This window comes from Lissotriton helveticus, chromosome 4_1 (assembly GCF_964261635.1).
Source record: "Lissotriton helveticus chromosome 4_1, aLisHel1.1, whole genome shotgun sequence".
In the NCBI taxonomy this organism is placed as follows: Eukaryota; Metazoa; Chordata; class Amphibia; order Caudata; family Salamandridae; genus Lissotriton; species Lissotriton helveticus.
Window position 1 is genome coordinate 426,946,345 of NC_136063.1, and position 23,528 is coordinate 426,969,872.

General features: G+C 45.6%; 1 protein-coding gene across 2 annotated transcripts in view; it reads left to right on the plus strand.

The window, feature by feature from the left end:
* The window catches only part of RIDA (reactive intermediate imine deaminase A), a 101,183-nt gene that overhangs the window by 50,646 nt on the left and 27,009 nt on the right, over positions 1-23,528 (plus strand). Inside the window, exons 1-2 of one of the 2 annotated variants that reach the window (XM_078686979.1) lie at positions 2,396-2,537; positions 10,877-10,982. In XM_078686979.1, the coding sequence (XP_078543105.1) occupies positions 2,473-2,537; positions 10,877-10,982 (171 nt within the window). In that variant the 5' untranslated portion in view covers positions 2,396-2,472. Of the gene's footprint in view, positions 1-2,395; positions 2,538-10,876; positions 10,983-23,528 lie in introns of those variants that run through there. The other variant, XM_078686980.1, reaches the window with a different exon arrangement.

The window sequence follows — 23,528 nt, forward strand, 5'->3', positions numbered from 1 at the left end:
TGTGATGCAGAGTTCAGGGGCGGCCTTCGGCATGTGCAAGCTGTGCACCTGCACAGGGCCACCAAACCCCAGGGGGCCACCACTCCAATATATATCCTTAATATAATAATCCTCTGAGGATGGATACATATTTGCGTGGTGGCCCCTGGCAGGGATTTGGCGGCCTCTGGCTCTGTTCCACTTCCCAACACCCTGACCCCCCCCCCCCTCTTCACTGGCCTCCGCACTCCGTCCCGCCCGGACCCCCTTTTCCGGGGCCCCCTACCTATGCTCCCTGCCCAGGGCCGCCATGAGCGTAGAGCCGCCCCTGCAGAGTTATTGTAGTGTAGGCCATCTGTGTTCTTATGACTTTTGTTGTTGATTATATGCTTGTATTTTTTGGTGTAATGATTGGAAAGGTTGTTCGGTAGTTGCAAGGGAGTGTTTGATCTTGGGCCGCTTCATATACAGAGACAAGATTTGTTCAAACCATAGCTACTTCTATAGTTCCAAGGTGTCGGTCTCTTGCCATTTCCACAATGCTGTATAGTTTATGTAGTTGCTTGCTGTGTCTAATCATATGCGCTGTTTCTTGCAAACCTTTTGGTTTCCAACAGTGGGCTTAGAAGCCGACCATTGCTTACCATTGGTTGGATTCATTGTCGCTCTCATTTGCTTACTTTTTATTGGGGAGCTGCCTTTGGCTTCTTTCCTCTTCGTGTGTTTGTCCCGCCCCTGGAACATGGATGCATTATTTGTGTCCTTCTGTTGCTCATTTCTTTTAGTTGCTAATTTGTTCTTTGTATTTGGGCCCTCTCCCAGAGGGTGTCTTTTTCATCCAACGCCGTTGCGTACTTTGCACCCTTCCGTGTACACCTCTTCTAATGTGTGTTGCCTGTCCCTCCTGACAGCCCTTCCTCCCTTGTCCATTTTGCTTTCCCCACTCCCTTCTTGGTCCTTGTTGGTGCTTGCCCCCAACGTCCAGGTTGCTGCTTGCCCCTCACCGCCCACCCTCGCTCGTCTGTGTTCCTTGTTGTCCTCTACCCGTGTAAGGGAAAAAAGGATTAGGATGTGGATACACTGCTGGCCAGCATATCCACTGAAAGAGGAGATCCTCACCTCTTGACTGTGTACTATAAAATAAATTCAAATCCTTGTAAAACACTGCCAGCGATACCATCTTCTGTTTTACATTAGATCAGTTTGGAATAGTCGACCGTAGTGAGCCTAAGTTCTTCTGTGGCTAATAAATAGTACAGCAATTTCAGTCACTGTTTTTGGGCAATATCTGGATTGCCGTTCATCTAGGATAGGATTGTCTTACAAAAAATGGAAAGCTGCTTTTTGGGGGGAATTTCAAAGCGTATTTAAATTGTTTGGCTAGTTATTAGGACGTCCTCTGAGTCCAAGTTGTGTTTCTTTAATAAGAGGAAGACTACTCCATTTTTCCAGGTAGAGAATAATATCCAGGTAGATGCTGATAGCAGAAAACTTTTTAAATTGAGGAGTGAGAGATGAGTTTAATATCTTCCAAGTGCACTCTGGACACGGTTTTAGAGTGAATCCTAAGTTTAGTGTTTTTAAATAAGGTGTGCAGTTATTTTTTAGAACGCAGTATTGACATCAAAGGTGCCTGTTTGAGTGTCACTTCACCATGAAGCTTGGAATTCAACACTATTGGCTGATTTTATTACTGGGTAATCCCTTGTTCAGGTGTGTGGTTCAGCAGTTAAGGTGACAGGTTTGATATCAGTGCCAGGGCACCACCTCTCCTATCCACTATCCTTTCGACCATTGTGGGTTTCTCCAGTCCTGACCACTGCCCAGTATCCCAGTGACCTCCCTAGGTAGGGTTGACTCAATCCAGGGTCCACCCCTAAACTACAGCCCAGTGTCCTTGTGACCTCTGCGGTGTGTATGGCTTCAAACCATGAGGGATAGACCCTCAGTTCCTGGTGGCAGTGCCAAGCCCCAGAGGATCCTATATGGCGTCGACCCAGGAGTGATAGAAGCCCACCGGTGAATGTAGCCCACTGAGCTGCCATCTAGCAGTAATCGTAAGAGGGAGTATGTCACTGCAGCGGAGAGATGGAGGGAGTAAGAGATGAAGCAGCAGGAGTGAGGCAAAGAGGCAGCGGTCCTGGCCCGCTTAGGGGTAGTCTCACTTCTGATTAACGGCGCACAATATTCTGCCTTCTATGAAACTGTAGATCGAAGGAGTGACTTTGAAATAGTGGAGATGAGCCCCAAAGACGCGCTACCTTGACCATGTAGAGCACGAGTGTTCCTGCAGAAAAAGGTTTACAGACACCAGGGATCCTTATTGCATGGGCAGCACCATTGCAGAGATGCACGTGGGGGAGTAGGTTTTAGGGGAAGGGGCGTGGCTAGGTTAATTTTTAACCCACCCAGTGTGCGCACCAGCTTAAAGGTTACCTCCAAACTTTAAACATCCATTTTTCAGAGTAAGTTTGAAGACGTCCGCGGCCAACCATGACTAGCACGGTGAGGAGAATTGTCTACACCCCGAAAGCGCCTGTTATGAAAGGCATTTACAGGTACTGGGTACACTTTTTTATTGTGAAGGCATGTGTGGGTAATGACCCCTTAGTTGAGGCTTTGGTGAGAGTGGTCCTATCAGATTTAACATCTTGACTGTTATTACAACTGTTTTCCCTCCGTGTACCTAAAGAAATAATTAGTGCATTGGATTATGGGATGATCGCCATTGCTAAAGATTAATAATTGACCAGTTAGTTTAATAATCCTGAATTTTATACTCGGCAAAAGTGGACCTACTGCAAAGAACACATAATATGCATAGGTATACGTTTCTATATTCTATTTGTCTTTCTTTATTTTTGAAGGAATACATGCACTCAGGACATCTGCACCTCTAGCTTTTTAATTCATTCTCTGGCGGACATCCTGGTTAGCAAGCTTCCAGCGTTTTGGTGTTTGTTTGCTGCTTGCAGTTAGTTAGAGAATGGGAGTTTTTGGACATTGAACTGTGACCAGCCGAATAAATTATTAATTTTCTACTGGCTAAATGAGTCTACCGCACTCGAGAAGCACCGTAGACACTTTATTTTTTATTCTTGCATTGGAAACTAATCCCTAAATGCAAATGGATGTTATTCACGGTCGCCCTGCACCCGTACTCATTTGCATACGTGCCTTCATTAGCTACCGAGAGCATTGGTCGTGTTCTCGGTAACCTCTGCCTTCCGGTAGCCCATGTTTTGAAATGCTGCCTGTCGCCGCCCGCTTCCTCTTACGGCAGTACCGTGCGTTAAGTAGCCAAAATTAACCGTCTCAAATTCTTTTTGCAACATACATATTGCAGGCCCTGGATTCGGTATCTCCAGAGGTCAGGGTCCCTGACGCGGTGACCTTTGTGCCAGAAATGCTGGGGGCGTTGTCGCGCGGCTTCCGAATCCACGGACCAGTGCGCATCGAGTGAACATGCTGCGAGAAAGCTGTAGTACAGCCAGACGTGTTTTTTTCCACATCATGAATAGTAAATACTTTGTAATTAGAATATTCTGTTCCGCTTTAATGTGAATGCACTGTGCCTCGTGTAATAAAGTGGAAAATGTACTTTTTCTAATTTTTGTACATTATAGATTTTAGTTCATGTTTTATTTAGGGCTGACTGGAACTCATGTAATCTAAAAAGAGTATCGATAGCTAGATAGATAGATAGATAGCTAGATGAATAGCTATATTTGGGCCCAGCCCCAGAGTTGATCTTCCTACTTGGTTTTTACGGGCATTTGGTTGCACGCAGTTGTGCTGGTTCTGGTATTAAGTAGTTCCTTTGCAGGTCATGGACAGTGGAGTGTTGATGTACTGCAATGGAAGTGCACTGCACCACCCTAAAGAAACCACCCTAAAGAACCGCTAAAAACCTGATATTTGAAGTGACTATAAATAGAAAAAATCTCTGAATAATATTAAGCGCAATAAAGAAAACCACTTATTTTTTTGGCTATGCAAGTTTGTCCTTAGTTTAATGACCGTAGGTTTCTGGCCTCCTGGAGGTGCCATAAGATCTCAGCTTTACTGTTGGTGTGGTTCCAAGTTTCTGTCAGTGTGTGGGCCTCAGTGTAATGTCTGCAGGGTTCTGGTCAGCTGTGAGGTACTGTATTCCTCAGTTTTAATGACATTGGAGTTTTGGCAAGTGCCTTAATACCTTAGTTTTAGTGCCACTGCGGTTCTACCTTGCTGTCAGCGAGAGGTCCCCCATTGTAATTTCTTGTAAACAAACCACAGGAGGATACCCATAGACCCAGTTGAGAACTGGGTTATTAGTATATATACCAAATATCAACGTTTCAACAGGTAATGATAAGACCATTTCAGAAAGCATGCACAATAGTTGCAGGGAGGAGACAGGGAGGCAATAATGGTTACTGTAACAAATGCACAGAGCAGTCTATATTTTGAAATAAGGTGAACAAAATCAATGGTGGCACAATATTACAATAGATGTGCATGTAACCTGTACAAACTTGTGCACACGGTTGCTCGTGAGCAGCACAGGTGACAAGTGGGACAGCGAAGAAAATGGCACAAAGGAAACATTAATGACAATATATACAAAGACTTTTTTACTTGTCTAGTGGTTCAAATTCATTTGCAAGAATATTAGAGGAGATAGGTAATTTGCTGAACCACAGAGGTTGCGCCAAAAATGCGCTGGGACGTCAACGGCGTTTCGACCTGTAATTAGTTACGGTCATTTTCAGGACTAGGTTACGGATATTTAAAGTGCTGCGTAGATGTAGGGAGGAGACTGCCACAAAGCGATCAATAATAGCGTCCTGATATCGGTGTGCAAGGGTAAAAGAGCACACGCCTGTGGCAGTGCCCACAAAGGAAACGGAAGGGGCCGTTCAATTAGTGACGCAAATGTTTGGCGAGTGCAGGCTTGGGGAAATCTTCAAGTGACCCAGCAGGTAAGTGAAGAAATCAAGTTAGGAAGGCAACAGAGACTGGAAACAGACCGGCAGGCATGAGAGGGAACCAGTTGGGAGGGCAACATTGGGTATGAACCAGCGCTGAGGGGAGGACGTCCGGTACCGGAAACTGTTGAGTAGTCTCGGACACATGCCGAAGAGCTGAGGCAACCGGAGGATCCCACCACCATTGGCCAACCGCCTTATACTGACCTCCCGATACCTACTCAATAGTTTCCGGTACCAGACGTCCTCTCCAAAATTCTGTGTAGTAGAGGGCAGAGATGTGTGATGAGGCGACATTATGTGTACCTCAGCAGGTTAATTATGGTGTAGTAAGTCAGTAGGTTAGAATTCTGCTTCTAGACTGACCAAGAAAGAGATAATGAACTAAGCTGTTTTTCCTGCTGGGAGGGAGTGGTGGTACTAGTGCTTAATTTGAACCGTTGGTTACTGGCGGTTGGCATCTGTACTTTGTCAACTCCCAACACATGATTCTTCTGTATACAATGCCTATTTTGCCATTGTGAATGACCTGACTATGTCAAATTAATAAATGCAGTAAAATTTGCATTTATTAATGCACCCGCTTTTATGATGGCCTGCCACCAGGTGTCGCTGTTTATTTATTTAAATACAGGTACAACAAGTTAGTTGTCAATTCAATATACCTTCAAGATGACTAATACCTGCCCCAAGACATTCTTATAACTTTGGTATGCTGGAATAATCAGAATTGCCACACTTGAAGGAGTGTAATTGTAGTTGTGTTGTTTCTGTCATTGGCAGCACCGACAGGGGCAATGAGAGGTGCAAGCTGCATTATTTTCACAAATTAACCCCTTCGGTGCTCATAACGGAATGGTTACGTCATGAGCACCTGTGCTCATGACGGAAACATTACATCACGAGGACAGGGCACTAAATCCCTCTGCTGCAAACAGCAGAGGGATTTCCATTTTTGGGGCGGGGGGGCCTCGGGAGGTGGGGTAAGAGCTTCCCCAACCTCCCGAGGCCCTTTGATGATTTTCAATGTAATGACGATGGCGCGCTGTCGTCATTACATTGATAACGAACCTGAAACTTAGTTTCAGTTTCAATGTTTTGTGCTCCTAGGGCTATCTGCCCCCCCCGGCCACCGAAACACTTGGGAGAGGTATCGTTGTAAAGGGGAGAATCTCCCCTTTTCAATGGTACCCTCCGCTAGTGGAGGAGGGCGATCCCCAAGCAGGGATTCACCCACTGGCCACCAGGGAGGGGGGAGCGGCCCCTTGGGCAAGGGCCTTTGCTCCCCCATTACATTTTGCTAGATAGCCTTTCTACCTCCCCCTGGGGGGCAGAAGGGGCAGTAGCCTCCAATCTGCCCCCCTGGGGGGGCGGAAAGCACCATAGACGCCAGGGCTTTTTATTTATAGGCCAGGGATGGGGGTTGCCCAGAATTGGCATGCCTAAGCCCTCACCCTAACCCCCCCAAAGAAGGCATAAGACTTTCTGCCACGGCCCCCCCCCCATGTGGGAAGATTGGGGCAATAGCCCCTGATCTGCCCCCCGGGGGACAGAAAGCCCACTAAGCAACATGGATTTGTTATTTTTATACGTAGGGGTGTGGGCTGCCTTGCAAACCTCAAACTTTGTAATTTTCCTCACATTTCAATGATGGAAAGTTCTGTAATCTGTGTGGATCCACAAAATTCCACCCACCCCGCATTTCCCAAAGTCTTCCGATAAAAATGATGCCTCACTTGTGTGGGTGGGTCACGTACCTGTAACAGGTAAGGGCCCAAAACGTATTGTGGAGACATCAAAATTACCTATCACAAAACAACCTGCTTTTGTCGGGTGTGGGGGTGGGGGTGGTGGGGGACACCTGGGTTTATGGCACCGGGCCCAACGGCCATCTAGGGAATCCTACCAAACCCACACATTTCTGAAAACTAGACACCAGGGAGGTATGGCTTGCTTGGATCACCCAATATTTCCCTACCTAGAATCCCTTGCAAACCACAAATGTTGCTGAAAAAAATCAAATTTTCCTCACTTTTCTGTGTGGGAATGTTGTGGGATCACCGGGCTGAGACAAATTTCCTACCACCCAGCCTTCACCCAGGTCTCGTGATAAAAGTGGTACCTCACGTGTGTGGGTGGGTCAAGTACCCGCGACAGGCAAGGGCCCAAAACTCGAGGTGGAGACTTCAAAATTACCTATCATAAAACAACCTGGTTTTGCAGGGGGGGCACCTGGGTTTTTGGCCCCAGGCTCGTGGCCATCTAGGGAAAAATACCCAACCCACACATTTCTGAAAACTAAACACCCTGGGTAGTCCAGTGAGGTATGGCTTGCATGGATCCCCCAACGCTTCCCTACCCAGAATCCCCTGCCAACCTCAAACGCTAGGTGGTAGGATATTTGTGCCAGCACAGTGATTCCACCCAAAAATGTGTGGAAAAAGCGATTTCTTCAGCTAAATTTGAGGTTTGCAGGGGATTCTGGGTAGGGAAACGTTGGGGGATCCACGTAAGCCATACCTCCCTGGACTCCCCAGGTGTCTAGTCTACAGAAATCTGTGAGTTTGGTAGGTTTCCCTACATGGCCGTCAAGCCCGGGACAAAAAAACTCATGTGACTCCCCCATGCAAAACCAGGTCAGTTTCGGATACATAGGGAGCATCTGCGTTTTTGGACCCTGGATCGGCAGCCATCTAGGGAAACCTATCAAACCCACACATTTCTGAAAACTAGAGACCCGGGGGAGTCCACGGAGGTATGGCTTGCATGGGTTCTCCAACGTTTCCCTACCCAGAATCCCCTGTAAACCTCAAATGTAGCTGAAAAAATCACATTTATCTCAAATTTCTGTGTGGGAAAGTTGTGGGATCACTGGGCTGGCAAATTTTCTACCACCCAGTGTTCCCCCAAGTCTCCAGATAAAATTGGTACCTCACTCACATGGGTGTGTCAAGTACCCGCGACAGGCAGGGGCCCAAAACGTATTGAGGAGACATCAAAATGACCTATCACAAAACATCCTGGTTTTGCGAGGGGGGGGGGGGGGGGTCACCTGGGTTTTTGGCCCCGGCTCGGCGGCCATCTTGGGAAACTACCACACCAACACATTTCTAAAAAGTAGACACCCGGGGCAGTCCAGCGAGGTATGGCTTGGGTGGACCCCCCAACGTTTTCTTACCCAGAATCCCCTGCAAACCTCAAATTTAGCTGCAAAAACCAACCAAATGTTACACATATTATTGTGTGGAATCACCATGCCAGCACAAATGTCCTACCCCACAGCATTCCCCTCAGTCTCCCGAGTAAAATGATACCTCACTTGTGTGAGTGGGACTCGGACCTGTGACTGGGAAGAGCCAAAAACATAGGGATTAAGTGTATAGCACAGAGAATTTTAAGCACTACATTAAAAAAAATATAAGTTTTTAGCCAATTTTGCATTGGACACCCACACAAGTCTGTGTGTCATGGTTTAATATTATTCATTGAGACTTGCGTGAACTAGTGCACTTTTCTAGACACAGCCATGGTTAAAGTTTAGGGAACAGACGTACACGGGTTATTCCAGATCTTCAGTCTTTTCCATGTTTAGCACTAATGCTGCCAATAAGCCGGTTTCTAAGCACTCCCATTTTAGGCAGGGTAAGGTAACTGAGGTACAGTGTGAGAGGTCATTGCCTGCACACTGTTCAACGTAAGTTTAGTTCCTCTCTCTTAAAGCTTGGATGCTGAATGCAGATGTTTGCAATTATCTATTCAACCTCCCAGAACTCATTTACTCCAGGATCCTCAGGCTTGGAGTGGTCCGCTGAAAACCATTCATCTGCCCAGGTTCTTTAACAAAGGAACTCCTCTTTCATCTGATGGGAGAAACTGCTCTAACCCTCCGGATATTGGTAGAGGGGCAGTGGTGCTGATGTGGATTCCTCTGTTACTCCACTGCTTGGAATCACTCTCCCTGCCACATGTAAACTATGTGCCAACTATTGACACCTTTCATGCTTAGGATCTTGTTTCGTGGACTTTATTTAGCCTGCATGCCTAACCGATGAATCCCTAACCTCATTTACCATACCATACACGCTTCTCTCATCACTTCAAATTTTTTAAATGCCTTCCTTTAACCAGGGAGCTTTATTTACGTTCCCTGGAAGTTGGATGATAGGGATGTTTCTGTCCCATTCCACAAAGCATGCCGGAAGCCTCACCATCGATATCATGGGAATAAACGTGCAGCTGCGCATGGTGTCACACTATTTGGATGTCCTGATACTGACCTACTCTGTTTACGTTCCTAAGAGTGTTTCTTTCTAGTTAATGCATGTCAGGGTATTGGGAATGAATAATATAGGGTAGGATTCCAGCTGCTAGATTCACATGCATCTGGTGATGATTCATGGGAGCCATACATTTTGATCTGTGGATCACAAGATTGGTCCTGGGCCCTTTCCCTACAATGACAGACCTCTCAGATGGTCACTCAGGGCTTGCGAGCCCAAACAAGCTTGTTCCACAAGGGCTAAACCATAGTAAATTGGGCACTACAGGTCGCTCACATATTTGATCTTTTCATTATTACATTATTGAACGACTTCCATAGTGTCAATAGAGGTCTTAATTAGATGAAGGTATTCGCATATTTACTTCTCGAATGCTGCAACAGTGAAAGACAACATTTGTTGTCCTCTACAGTGATTTCTCTTGCAAAAGCAGCCGCTTCTTTGGCCGGGCTCATATGACAGGAGTGGAAGGGCAGACACAGATCTGCCACCTCTCCAGAGACCTGTTGGACATGGTGGAATAGCAAAGCACTATTTTGCTTCCCATTTTCTTTCTGATCTTTGCAGACCACAGTGAGTCGGGGTAATGGCAGGTGACATTGTGCCAGCACCACCCGACCTTTCCCTTGATCGGGTGGTGATGGTTATGCGGGTCTGAACAGACCGGGGACAAGGAATAGATCTTTGTTCTGCTTGCAGCTGCTCTTAGAGTCACTTCCAGGACATCTCCTGCTCTTTGCTCTCACATGGAGAGGCAAACTAAACCCATGGCAAGGAGGTGAGGGAAGGCCAGAAGAGGGTAAGCAGGGGTAGGGAATGCCACATTATTTGAAATGTTTAGGATGACTTAGAGGCTGAGATGGTGGTCCAACGTCATGTAAATCTTTATTAATATGGGGAAGTGGGTGGAAGCTTTAGGCAAGTGAGGAAGCTCAGAGTGTATTTTGTATTGGTTCTCCTATGCCACTCCTTTCACAGTACAGGTGATTCATGGGACCAGCTTATAATCAGGTGTACATGTAGGGATACACACAATTCCATTGTAGAAGGGGTATGTATCGATAATGGATATTTTTCCACATAGTGTTCCAAGTAAATGCCTAGACTACTGAAACTTCATTCTCATTTGTATTGATGCTACTTGGGACCATCCGGTGGAAAATAATGCTTTTATTAATGCATACCCATGTGTAGGTTTGTCTTTTCTACAACTCTGTACCCATTTCATATTAAAGTTATTTCCCCTCAATTAGATAAAAATAACCCTTGACCACAATACGTCTGTGAAAATTCCAATCACTTGTGCAGACAAGTCAATTCTCCTCCAAAGAGGAAATGCTCCACTCGTTCATACAGCAGGGCACTGATTAAATGTTTGTGGTTACAAGGATAGTGTAATACACAAGTATTTGTGGCCTGATTCCTGTGGGCTTGCTTGTCTTCATTTTTCATGGGGTATGGTAGGTCAATTCTAGTTCATATTGGATATTAAAAATGTATTTCTCAATGCCACCTGAATTTTGATTTAAATAGTAAATACTTTCAACTAATTTATTAGACCACCCTGAAGCACATTAAATTGTAGTCAAGACTGCTATTTATGGAAATAATTTCAAACGATGCATTATTGAATTGTTGTTGTCTTCTCAGCCAAGCAGTGGTTGTAGACCGGACTATGTATATCGCCGGACAAGTTGGTCTGGATCCGGCAACAGGACAGCTTGTAGATGGTGGAGTACTAGCACAAACCAAACAGGTAAGACCTCTCATAATATATTTCCATTCTCTTGGTTACCTCATGTTATGACCCAAATGTTGTCCTAAGGATGATTTAAAGTGCATGCGAACAGCCTGCGAGATCACTTTTTAAGCGATCTGGGGCTTTCCAAGTGAGAGCCTTTGGTTGGTAGGGAGAGATGAAGTACATTAAATATTACTTTGGTGATTGGTGATTTGTGTAGCTCCACTGAGTGCCTGTTAACAGACTCTCACAGTTGGCAACCAAGACTTGGTTGTAACAGACAGCTGGACCTGCAACACGTTATACTTTTACACATTGATTGACTAACCAAACTCTGTGTAATTGCTCCCTGCTGATCAGCACTGATGTACAAATAGGGGCAGTATTCTCAAACTCATCGACGCTCTTCCCAACCTCAGCCATCTAGGTAGAAAGGACCTTGTCAAGCTCCCAAGAAAAGGAGAAATGAGGGAATCCATGGACATTAGACTGCCCAGTGAGGCTGTAACTAAATCCTAGAGACTCAATCTCACTTCTTGAATGGGGAATACAATCTATGAAGGGTCAGACTGAGCAGTATCCCCTTGACCTTAGTGTTATCAACCCAGAACAGCCACAACACTACTAATGGCTGCTTTAGTATCCAGCCCACACTCCTGGGCACAAGGCGTATTGACACTGAAGGATTAAAACTAGTAAACAAGTATGACCCAATGGGAGGATATATTACAAAAAACAGGGGTCCCTAGTAGTTCAGGGATATTTCGCAAAAATGATAGACATACGCTCAATAGTATGTATGACCTTTGTCCAGCCGGACAGGAATTTTAATTAAAGTGATAAGCAAGAATAAAGAGGATTTTTTTACACAGTGGGTGCAGCCAGCTGCGTCATATGTAAAATGAAAAGTATAAATTGTATACAATGATGCTTCTAAAATGTATTTTTGTCTGTTCACTGAACTACTAGTATACAGACCGCCTTGTTCGTTCTAACCCCATCCCCTTGTTTTGTCTTGTCCCCTGTGGGTTGCTGGCTGCACCCACTGTGTAAAAAATCCTCTTTATTCTTGCTCATCACTTTAATTAAAATTCCTGTCCGGCTGGACAAAGGTCATACATACTATTGAGCGTATGTCTATCATTTTTGCGAAAGATCCCTGAACTACTAGGGACCCCTATTTTTTGTAATACGTTACTGCCCAAGGTCCCTAGTGCTATACCTTTGGGTTCCCTTGTTTTGTATAAAACCAATGGGAGGATATAGCAGTGTCTGGGACTATGAGCTGAGGCACCATGAGGAGTAGTCATGGTTAACCCCTGTATTAGTGAAGTGTACCTGAATGAACCCATAAACTGACATCTCACAAGCCCAGTGCCTGGCTATAGATGGAGAACCATCTGCTTTTGGGACATCAGCAGAGCTCGGAAAATACAGTCCAACACTGTACTTTTGAATTATATTAGATCCCATACCATTATGTGCTTGCAAGAGGCATAAGCCACACAACTCACTCATTGGCTGAGTATGATGAACATGCCATACCTGCAAGAACAAAACAAAAACTGTATAATGCCTCTGGGGGACTTTCTATTTTCATTAGTAATCGCCCTAAATGTAGCACTATGAAATTAGTCGGTCACCTGTTGGCGATTCAGATAGAACTGTTTTCTGCATTTGGCCAAGAAAGTAGGAATTTTCTTTTACATAATATCTATGAAAACTCTTCATTGGACATTAAAAATAGAGTTGGTTTGCATTCTACAATATCTAGCTAGTAGACTACAAGTAGAGCGTGGAGGTACTCTTACTTTGGTCACAGGCATTTTTAATTTAAATCTTCTCAGCAATGAAAATGCAGAATGTCCTTTCCCAAGATAACATGTTGTGGGGTATTCCTGTGTGTATTCTCCCGTACCAGGAATGGGACAAATTAGCAGCAGATTTGATATATATTCCTTGGTAAGTTTAGGTTTGTGTATTTTAAATGGCCGCTTTGCCGAAGAGTAACACCCATGTTACTCACGTATTTATTTTTATTGATTTATTTTAAAGTTTTATAGAGCGCGAACTTGACCCGTGAGGGTATCAGAGCTCTTTACAGGTACAAGAGTAATACAGAAAGATCGGTTGGAAAAAATGATAGCAATAAATCGGGGGGGGGGGTATACAGAAACAGGGGTCATATGGTAGGCAGGGGGTCAAAGGGGTATGTGCAAGGAGGGAGGGAGGGGGTGAAAAGGTGTATATAGGAACATTTTCCAGAATAAATGGTCATACATTGACACAGTGATCTTTACAGAGTCAAGGATCATACAATAGCACAGGGTATCATACAATAGAACAGGGTATCACAAAGGTAATCAGTCTCTCGGTGCTTGTGGAGCAGGTTAGCCGAGGAATTTGGCCATGAGGAAGGATTTGGCCTCTTTTTTAAAGCGTGCCAAGGAGTGGATACTTCTAATGTCAGGTGGGAAGGCGTTCCATATTCTTGGAGCAGACCCGGTGAAAGAGCGATTGTAGGTATTTTTTTTTCTTAAAACATGCAGGCCGGAGTAGGAAGGTATTTGCCGATCGAGAGTTTCTGCTTCCTCCGGATATTGCGAGCTTCGGTGCAAGATACGCAGGGGAGTTGGTGTGTAGGGCCTTGTGCGTGATGCATGCCAACTTGAGGTGAATCCTAGCCTCGAGAGGGAGCCCGTTCAACGCTTTCAGGTGGGGGGTGATGTGATCAAATTTTCTAGAGCCCGTGAGTAGTCTGTCCGCTGCATTGAGGCAGGCTTTTAAAGGTGCCAGAGTGATCTTGGGTAAACCAGAGAGGGTGGAGCAGCCATATTCCAACCGAGAGATGACTAGAGATTGGACTGCTAGTTTTAGGTCGGTAGTAGCTAGAAATGGTTTCAGTTTCCATAGGTAACTCAGGTGGAATCTGGCAGATTTGGCCATTGAGTTGATGTGGTTTCGCATGTTTAGGTTGTAATCCAAACTGATTCCCAGTGATTTGGTAGAGTCCACTATGGTCGGGGAACAGTTTAAGGCTGTGATAGCTTTGATCCAACTCTGTATCTCAGAGTTGCTCTTGGGCGGGGAGATTAGAAGGAACACAGTTTTGTTAGCATTGAGTTTGAGTTGGTTTGAGGCTAGCCAACGGACGGTCAACTTCATTGCCTCATTCATGGTGAGGATCTCCGCAAGAGATGAGATTTTTATGTAGATCTGAGTATCATCAGCGTACATATGGAAGGAGATATTACCATTGCGGAGGATTTCAGCAAGGGGTTCTAGATAGAGATTAAACAGGGTGGGGGACAACGTTGATCCTTGAGGGACTCCCACCGTGACCATGGAGGAGGAGGAAAGTTCACCATTGATTAGGAATCTCTGAGATCTGTTTTGGAGGTACGAACTAAACCAGTCGAGTACTGTGCCGTCTAAGCCCATCCTAAGTTTGAGGCGTTCGAGTAGCATCTCATGATTGACAGTATCGAAGGCAGAGGATAGATCCAGGAGGATTAGGAGACAAGTTTTGTCTTGGTCCAGGGCTTGAAGAGCATCATCGACAACGTGGAGCATGGTGGTTTCAGTGCTATGTCCTGGTCGGAAGCCGGATTGGCAGTCATCGAGTAGATGGAAGTTGCTGATGTTGCGACTTAGCTGTATGTGAACACACTTTTCCAACACTTTTGCCAAGAGGGGAATGTTGGAGATTGGTCTAAAGTTGTTTGGGGAGGTTGGGTCTAGTGATGGCTTTTTCAGAATAGGGAGAACTTGTCCTGCTTTCAGTGAGATTGGTATCGATCCCTGCCGGAGAGAGGCGTTGATTATCACGGTCCAGCAAGGAATAATGGATTTGGTAATCGTCGCAAGACAGTTTGAGGGGAGCGGGTCGTTGAAATGGTTGTTCGGGTTTAAGGAGGAGAGGATATTTGCGACGGAGTCTTCATCGTAGGGTAAGAATTCAGACCAGTGCGCTAGGTTCTTGGGTGAGGCCGGTGTCAGTAGCAGTGATGGAGGAGGCGGATGGTCAGTGTTTGGTGGGGGGAGTGAGGCAGCTTTGAGTTCGGTATCTAAGGTGATGATTTTGTTTGCGAAGAACGAGGAGAAATCTTCGGAGGAGATGAGAGACTTGGAGTTTTCTTTCGCTGTTTTGGAAAGTTTGTTCGACTGGAGTTTGATCATCTCAAAGAGTTTGCGAGGCCTGTTCTGAGCATTTCCTAGTTCCGCTCTGAAAAACTCTTTTTTTGAATTGAGGATGTTTTTGTTTTAAGCATTTCTGGCCTGGCGAAGAAGTTTCAGGTGATCTGCCGATGGGTGCTGTCTCCAGATTCTTTCGGCTTAACGGAGGGATCTTCTCTCGTTGTTGAGGGAGCCAGTGAACCATAGGTTTCTGTCTTTGACTTGAGTTCTTTTTAGTTTAAGAGGGGGAGGTCATCCAAAATGTTCGATATCGAAACAGTGTAGTGATCATTGAGGTCACTGGCCGCGGTGATGTAGGGAGGGGGTGGGAGGTCGGATTTGCAACGAGACTCAAGTTCAATTAGGTCTAGGTTTTTGGTGTCTCTAACCCAGCGTTTTGGGAGCACTGGTTGAGGAGCCCATGTTTTGAGGGTGCAGGGTAGAAGAAAGGCGATGGCATGGTGGTTTGACCAGTCGCAGGGGTCTGTGGATATGATCTTGACAGTTTTCTCATTAGAGATGATCCAGTCGTTTCATCTCACAGGCGTGCCTTGCTGGACAATACCTTGTCAGGAAGGAGCATTATTACTATAGTTGAATTTGAACTATTCCCAATGACCACTATTGACCACTTTCCTCAATGGATAGTCTCTAATTGTGACCGCTCCCATTATGAGTTGGTAATTTTGGCGGGGTCCATGTCGGGCATTGAGAAACTAAAAAATAGTAAAATGGTCCCTAGCAAAAAGGAAGCTTCTGTTAATATGATAGAACTCGTTGAAGACTGCCATTAATTTAAGTGAAAAAATGTCTTCTTCACTTTGAGTCAGGGGGTCGCCCTGTCTTGTGGCTGCATTCCAATCCCATTCTTCTTAAAACTTCTCCTTCCATAGGCTTTCAACCGAGAACTGTAAGAGGTCTTAATATGACACTAAGGAACTACGGGCCAGATGTAGGTAAATCACATTTACCGATTTTAAAATACCGAATCTTACCAATTCGGTAGTTTAGAATCTGTGGTAAATGATTCGGTAAATTTTTACTGAATCCTTAAATACAGATTCGGTATTTAACGATTCGGTATTCCCCATTCATTCCTATGGGCCTGGAGGCCCATAGGAATGAATGAGAATTACCGAATCGGTTATAGGGGGTAGACTTACAAGGGTGGCAGGGTGTCACATTGACACCCTGTTTCACCCCTGAATAGTGTATGGGTGCACATGTGGCACACATACATGCCCTAAGGGCATGTATGTATGCCACATAACACTGTTAAAAAAGCACAAAATTGCTTTTTTAACGGTTTTTGTTATTTACCACCAACTTGTAGTTGGTGGTAAATAACGAATCCTTAAATGTGAAAAGCACTCACTAGATTGCTTCCTACATTAAGGATTCGGTAATTTACAGAATCGGTGTGTTATGAATTCGATCATTTACCGATTCCTTAAGTTACCGATTCGGTAAAATACCGAATCCTATAATCATGCCACCTACATTCCAATTGCCAAATACCGGTCGGTAATTTCAGCCGTTGGGCGACCTACATCTGGCCCTAAGGGCCTTATTATGACTTTAGCGGTGTGGGAGCGGGACCGCCACCCTGCTCCTACACCACCAAAGTCCATTGACGGCCTCCAGCCAGACGAGTTTTCTCATTGTCTGGCAGGCGGTCCCACGGTGGTGACTTTGATAAAGGCACCGCAATGGGGAGAGGAGTTGGCCTAACGGCTAGGGCAGTCGACCTCTAATCTGGGGAACTGGGTTCGAGTCTCGGCAATGACGTAGAACATCTTGTGATTCTGGGCAAATCACGTAATCTCCCAGTGCCTAACAAAAAAATGAATGTGTCTTCATGTAACGCAACTAGTGCTATGTAAAGCGCTCTGATACCCGATACCTTCTGGTCAAGAGTGCGCTGTATAAAACTTTGTAAAAAATAAAATGGGAAAACCAAAGGCCGTTCCTGCACGGCATGGACTCTGCAGCCCATGCCGTGCAGGAAAGGGGGTGTATGCACACAAAGGGGCACAGGTGCCCCCCTGCAAGCATCCACATTGCCTGAGACACCAGGGGACCTTATAGGACCCCCTTAGTTTTCTCACTGCCAGCCTTTCCACTGCCATGAAAAGGCTGGCAGTAAGGAAACTCTAATATGCTTGGCGGTGCAGCAATGGCACAGCCAGCATATTACTGCCTCGCACCACTGCAACACCACCGTTCCCCTGGTAGGTGCAGCGATCCTGCTGCGGTCGAACGACCAATCTCATAATACGGGGGGTCACACTGCCGGTGCGACGGTAGCCGCCACGCCACCATGAGTTTGGCGGTCTAATGGACTGCTGAGGAATAAATTAACCAAGATTCATAGAGCAATTTTTTATATCGATTTCACTCTATTTGATGGAACACTCTCCACTGAGGCCTTATTTCCCTTCATAACAAATTTATAGTCAAGGCTTCAGAACTTAGCTGTAGCCTCCGAGACCATGACTGTAAATATTCCACGCTCCCCTCTCTAGCTTTACCCTCTGTGGACAATTTAGTGCTCAAACTAGAGTGCGAATCGATCACGACAACTCTGGTCTGTGTCCTGCTTTACAGGCCCCCTCAAAGGATGCTCCTGTTCCCTCATTCTTTGGGTGAACAGGTTGCACACTTAGTCACCACCCACGTGAAGGTCATGCTGATTGGTGACTTTAACTATTGGGCCAATGACCCATCGAGTGGTCCCCAATTGATCGAACTTAGTGAGTTACTTTCTGGACTCAATCTGGTGCATTAAGTTACCGTGGCCACTCACATCAAGGGGCACACCCTTGACCAGATTTGGACTGTTAATATAGCCATGTCCCCCGTGTCTGTACTCCGTTGCACTTGGTCTAACCACTATATAATTAAATGTTCGAGGCATATGAGCTGCAGAGTGTACACTTAGCATTAAATCGCCACCTGGTCTTGGGCTCGGATGATTGCAGGTGGTTGTCTTCTTGGAAGAAGTCTTTGTAGTCACGAGATAGGTGACTCCTCCCTTGGACAATACTGCGCATGGTCATCGACTCCATCCTCAGATTGTTTTTTTCCGCCACTGGGTTCGGATGAAAGTTCTCCGCTCCGGCTAGAAAAACTTTTCCAGCAACTTCGAAGCGTAAAAACTTTATACAACCAATATCGACATAGAATATACTACTTTCGACACCATCAGCTACATTCCGGTGCATCGACTTGGGCCTATGGGCACCGTGCGGCCTACACCTCATGGACAGAACTCCGTTCAAGAGATGCCCGGTATGTCGAGCAAAATTCCCTCATAGCGATCATCACGAGGTCTGCAACCTCTGTCTATCGCCAGATCACAACGAGTCGACCTGCACAGCTTGTGCTTCCTTCCGATCGAAGAAGACCATTCGGGTTTAGAGGGCCCGTCGACACGAGATGAGGAGAACGGCCCCAGCACCGGAGGACATCCTCGAGGAGGACATCTTCTAGGACGAGGTTCCACTCTTCCCAGAAGAAGATTCGCCTGATCTCCAGATCGTATCAGAGGTAGAGAACTCAGATGACTTGATTCCATCTCGTTAACCCGTGAGTACTCTTGCCCCTGCATCACAGACACTGCCCAAGGTAAAGGCAACGGTCAGCACTCCTCCCATGGGGCCCAGTCGAGACCGAAATATTCCCTCAAACGCCCCGCCTCCGGGCTCGGCTGCGAGGAAAACGACTATGCCTTCCGGTGCCTCGGCACCGAGCAAACCACACGTGCCAATTCCACCTCTTCCATCGGCACCGAAGCACACACATCCTTCGACACCGAAGGATTCTTCCACACCGAAGACAAAACACCCTTTGGTGCCAAAAGACAAAGATCCTTCGGCACCCAAGCCTAAAGACGCACCGGTACCAAAGCCAAAAACTGTACTAGATCTGAAGAAAGCTCCGGCTCCGAAACCTTCTGGTTCCAAGAATAAAGATGGAAAGCCAGCGTCCGACACCTCGAAGCCGACGAGACCTGCTTCCACTCCAAGGTCTCCAACCTCGTTACCGAAGACTGCAAGGCCCGATTCAGAGGCCCCTAAACCCTCAGACAAGCCTACCAAGCCAAAACCACCTTCGGCACAGAAAAATTTGCCACGGGACTCTGTAACGCCTCCTACAGCAAAAGATGCAAAAAGACCTCTATCTGCACTGAAAAAAACGACGCCGAAGAAGGTTGTGAGGAAGAACTGTTTAGACCAGATCCTAAACAAAGGGTTTATATCAACCCAAAAACTGGACATGTGGAAGCTATTCCTCACAAGAGACCAGCAGAAACACCACTTCTACCTGTGGTTCCTGCCAAAAAGAAGGATTGTGCAACTTCTCCAATGCACCCTTCCGCTCCTTTACCTTCTTCCTCTCCTATCCCTCCTTACTTTTCACCAAGAGTTTCTCCTGTTCAATCTCCTGCATCATCACACCACACTGATGATTGAGTATGATATAGGTGGGGGGATGACACACCAGACCCACATGCATACCCCTGTAGATGAAGGTATCAACCCAGATACATATCCTACAGATGAAGATATATATGAGTACCCACCAAATAATGTGCCTGACATTCCTGATCCTCAGTCCTACCCAACGAAACCTTTCTCCGGAAGATAGCATTGGGTTTAATCACCTCTTAAATAGAGCTGCCCTTTACCACGGGGTTACAATGCACTCTGATGCCATTGAGGAGGATTTTTTACTAGATACATTTGAGCAGTCACAAAGGTCTGTACAAATACTACCCATGATCTAAGGAGTCATTAAACATGCTCCAGAAATATTTAAAGACCCTGTACGTTGTAGAGTGTTAAATCCAAGAATAGAAAAGAAATATAGACCAGCACCATCTGATCCAGTCTATATTAAGGGACATCTGCCACTAGACTCTCTAGTAGTGTCCAATGCATGGAAAACAGCTAATTCCCAGACTTCTGGTGACACGCCCCCTCCTGACAAAGAATCCAAGGTTATTGATGCGTCAGGTAAACGTATTGCTGCGCAAGCTACAAATATATGGCGCATAGCAAATACACAAGCCCTGCTCTCACGCAATGACAGGGCTCACTACGATCAATTGGAAAAACTACTACAGCACCTCCCAGATCAATTCCAAGATCAGGCAACGGACCTCATACAAAAAGGCAAATTGATATCCAATGCCTCAATAAAATGTGCACTAGATGTAGCTGGCACAGCATCCAGGGCAGTCCATACTAGTGTCATACTCGGACGACATGCGTGGTTATGCATTTCCGGGTTTAAGACGGAGGTGCAGACTACCATCGTAAACCAGCCTTTCAATCAGAACCAATTGTTTGGGCCGGAAGTAGACACTACACTAGAAAAAATAAAAAAGGGCACAGACACAGCTAAGTCTATGAGAGCATAACAATCCACACAGACTAGAAGTTCTTTTCGTCGCTCCTTTTATAGAGGAGGCTCCAAGCAAACCGGTGCAGATACAACATCATCTTTCAAGACGCACACACAGACCTCCTCTAACAAGGGCTACTTTAGAGGAGGATACAGAGGCAATAATAATAAGGGAAGAGGTAGAGGTAACAACAACAACCGCTCCCCTTCCACTCCCAAACAGTGACTTCCCTCTGCTCCCCCAACAGCATTCCACTCCTGTGGGGGGCAGATTATCACAGTTCCTACCTGTCTGGAATTCCATCACAACAGACAGGTGGGTGAGACAGATTATCCAACATGGCTACTGCCTAGAACTCACAGCAAACCCCCCAAACATACCACCCAGGCAGCGTCCGATGTCTACAGACCATCTGACTCTGCTTCAACAGGAAGTTCTAGCACTTCTACAAAAGGATGCTATTCAATTAGTTCCTTTAGAAGAACAAGGAACAGGAGTTTACTCCCTGTACTTTCTAATCCCCAAGAAGGACGGGATACTACGACCAATTCTCGACCTCAGGCCCCTCAACCAATACATACAATCAGATCATTTTCACATGATCACTCTGCAACAAGTACTCCCACTACTACAACAAGGCGATTTTCTTTCAACACTAGACCTAAAGGACGCCTATTTTCACATTCCTATACATCCTGCTCACATGAAGTATTTAAGGTTTGTCATACAAGGACAGCACTATCAGTTCAAAGTCCTTCCATTCGGGGTCACAACAGCACCATGAGTGTTCACAAAGTGCTTAGCAGTAGTAGCGGCACATCTCAGAAGACAACAGATACATGTCTTCCCTTACCTCGACGATTGGCTCATAAAAGCCAAATCATTCAGTCAATGTGTCCAACACACAAATCAGACAATTCAAACGTTGCACAACTTGGGATTCACAATAAACTACACCAAGTCGCACCTGCAGCCTTCGCATGTGCATCAGTATGTAGGAGCTACAATAGACACATCTACAGCTCTAGTGTATCCCAGTCCAGCCAGGATACAGAGAATTCAGACCTTAGTCTCCTTTTTTCAACACCAGCAGTCTCTCCAAGCCAGAGTGTTCATGAGACTAATAGGCATGATGGCATCTTGCATCTTCATAGTTCCACATGCAAGACTGCAAATGCGCCCATTACAAGAATGTCTAGCACAAAAGTGGAATTAGGCTCAAGGTCAGCGCACAGACCTGGTGTTGGTAGACAGCCGTACGTATCGCTCTCTGCAATGGTGGAACACCAAAAACTTGACAAGAGGACGGCCGTTCCTCGACCCTGTTCCACAGATAGTGCTCACGACAGACGCATACCTCACAGGATGGGGAGCCCATCTCTTACATTATACCACACAAGGCCAATGGAACAACCAACAAAGACTGTTCCATATCAACCATCTAGAGCTGCTAGCAATATTCTTGGCACTCAAGACGTTTCAATTACAAGTACAAAACAAAGCTGTCTTAATCCGGACGGACAATATGACAACCATGTACTATATACAAAAACGGGGGGGGGGACACACTCTCTGCAACTGTCCCAGCTCGCGCAGAACATTTGGAAGTGGGCCATTCCTCAAAACATACATCTGGCAGCAGAACACCTTCCAGGAGTTCACAATCAGATAGCAGATCTGTTGAGTCGGCAGTCACAACAGATTCACGAATGGGAAATACATCCACAAGTTCTTCAGCCATTCTTCCAAATGTGGGGGGCTCCACAAATAGATCTGTTTGCCAACCACGAAAATGCAAAATGCCTAACCTTTGCCGCCAGGTTTCCACACCCACGTCCGAAGGCAATGCGATATGGATGAATTGGTCAGGCAGATTTGCGTACGCTTTTCCGCCTCCCACTCATTCCACTAGTAGTGCGCAAACTCAGACAACAGTCTCTCAAACTAATACTAGTAGCTCCCACATGGGCATGCCAGCCGTGGTTCACCACACTACTAGATCTCTCGCTATCTCCACATCAAAAGTTACAGCTCACACCCTCCCTGTTAACACAGAACCATGGAGAAATAAGACACCCAGAACCAAGCCAACTGAATTTGGCGATCTGGCTCCTGAAGTCTTAGAGTTTGGTTACTTAAACCTACCACCAGACTGTATGAACCTTATTAAAGAAGCTAGAAAACCCACTACCAGAGCGTGTTATGCCGCTAAGAGGAAAAGATTTGCAATATATTGTAACAATAATCACATTGATCCACTGGATGCTTCCATCCAAAATATAATTTGTTACCTTTTCCATCTACCAAGGTCCAATTTGGCTTATTCTCCAAAACGCCTGCATCTTGCAGCAATTGCAGCCTATTTACAGAATAGGCAACATCTATCTCTCTTCAGAGTACCTGCAATCAAAGCATTCATGGAAGGATTAAAATGAATAATCCCACCTAGGTTACCACCTGCTCCTGTATGGAACCTGAACATTGTCCTTACAAGACTCATGGGACCCCCTTTCGAGCCTTTACACAAATGTGAATTGCAATTTCTAACATGGAAAACTGCTTTCCTTGTTGCCATCACCTCTCTCAGAAGAGTTAGTGAAATACAAGCATTCACAATACAAGAACCATTTTTTCAAATACATCCTAATAAAGTGGTTCTTAGGTCTAATCCTAAATTTCTTCCAAAGGTTATCACTCCTTTTCATCTTAACCAATCTGCAGAGCTACCTGTGTTTTTCCAAAACCCAGACTCTGTTGCAGAAAGGGCCTTACACACCTTAGATGTTAAAAGAGCTCTGTTATACTATACAGATAGGACAAAATCCTTTAGAAAGACAAAACAATTATTTGTTTCTTTCTCTCCTCCACACAAAGGCAACCCCATCTCTAAGGGGGGGATTACCAGGTGGATTGTAAAGTGTATACAAATATGCTATCAAAAAGCTAAACGCACACTAACAATTCCTCCTAGAGCG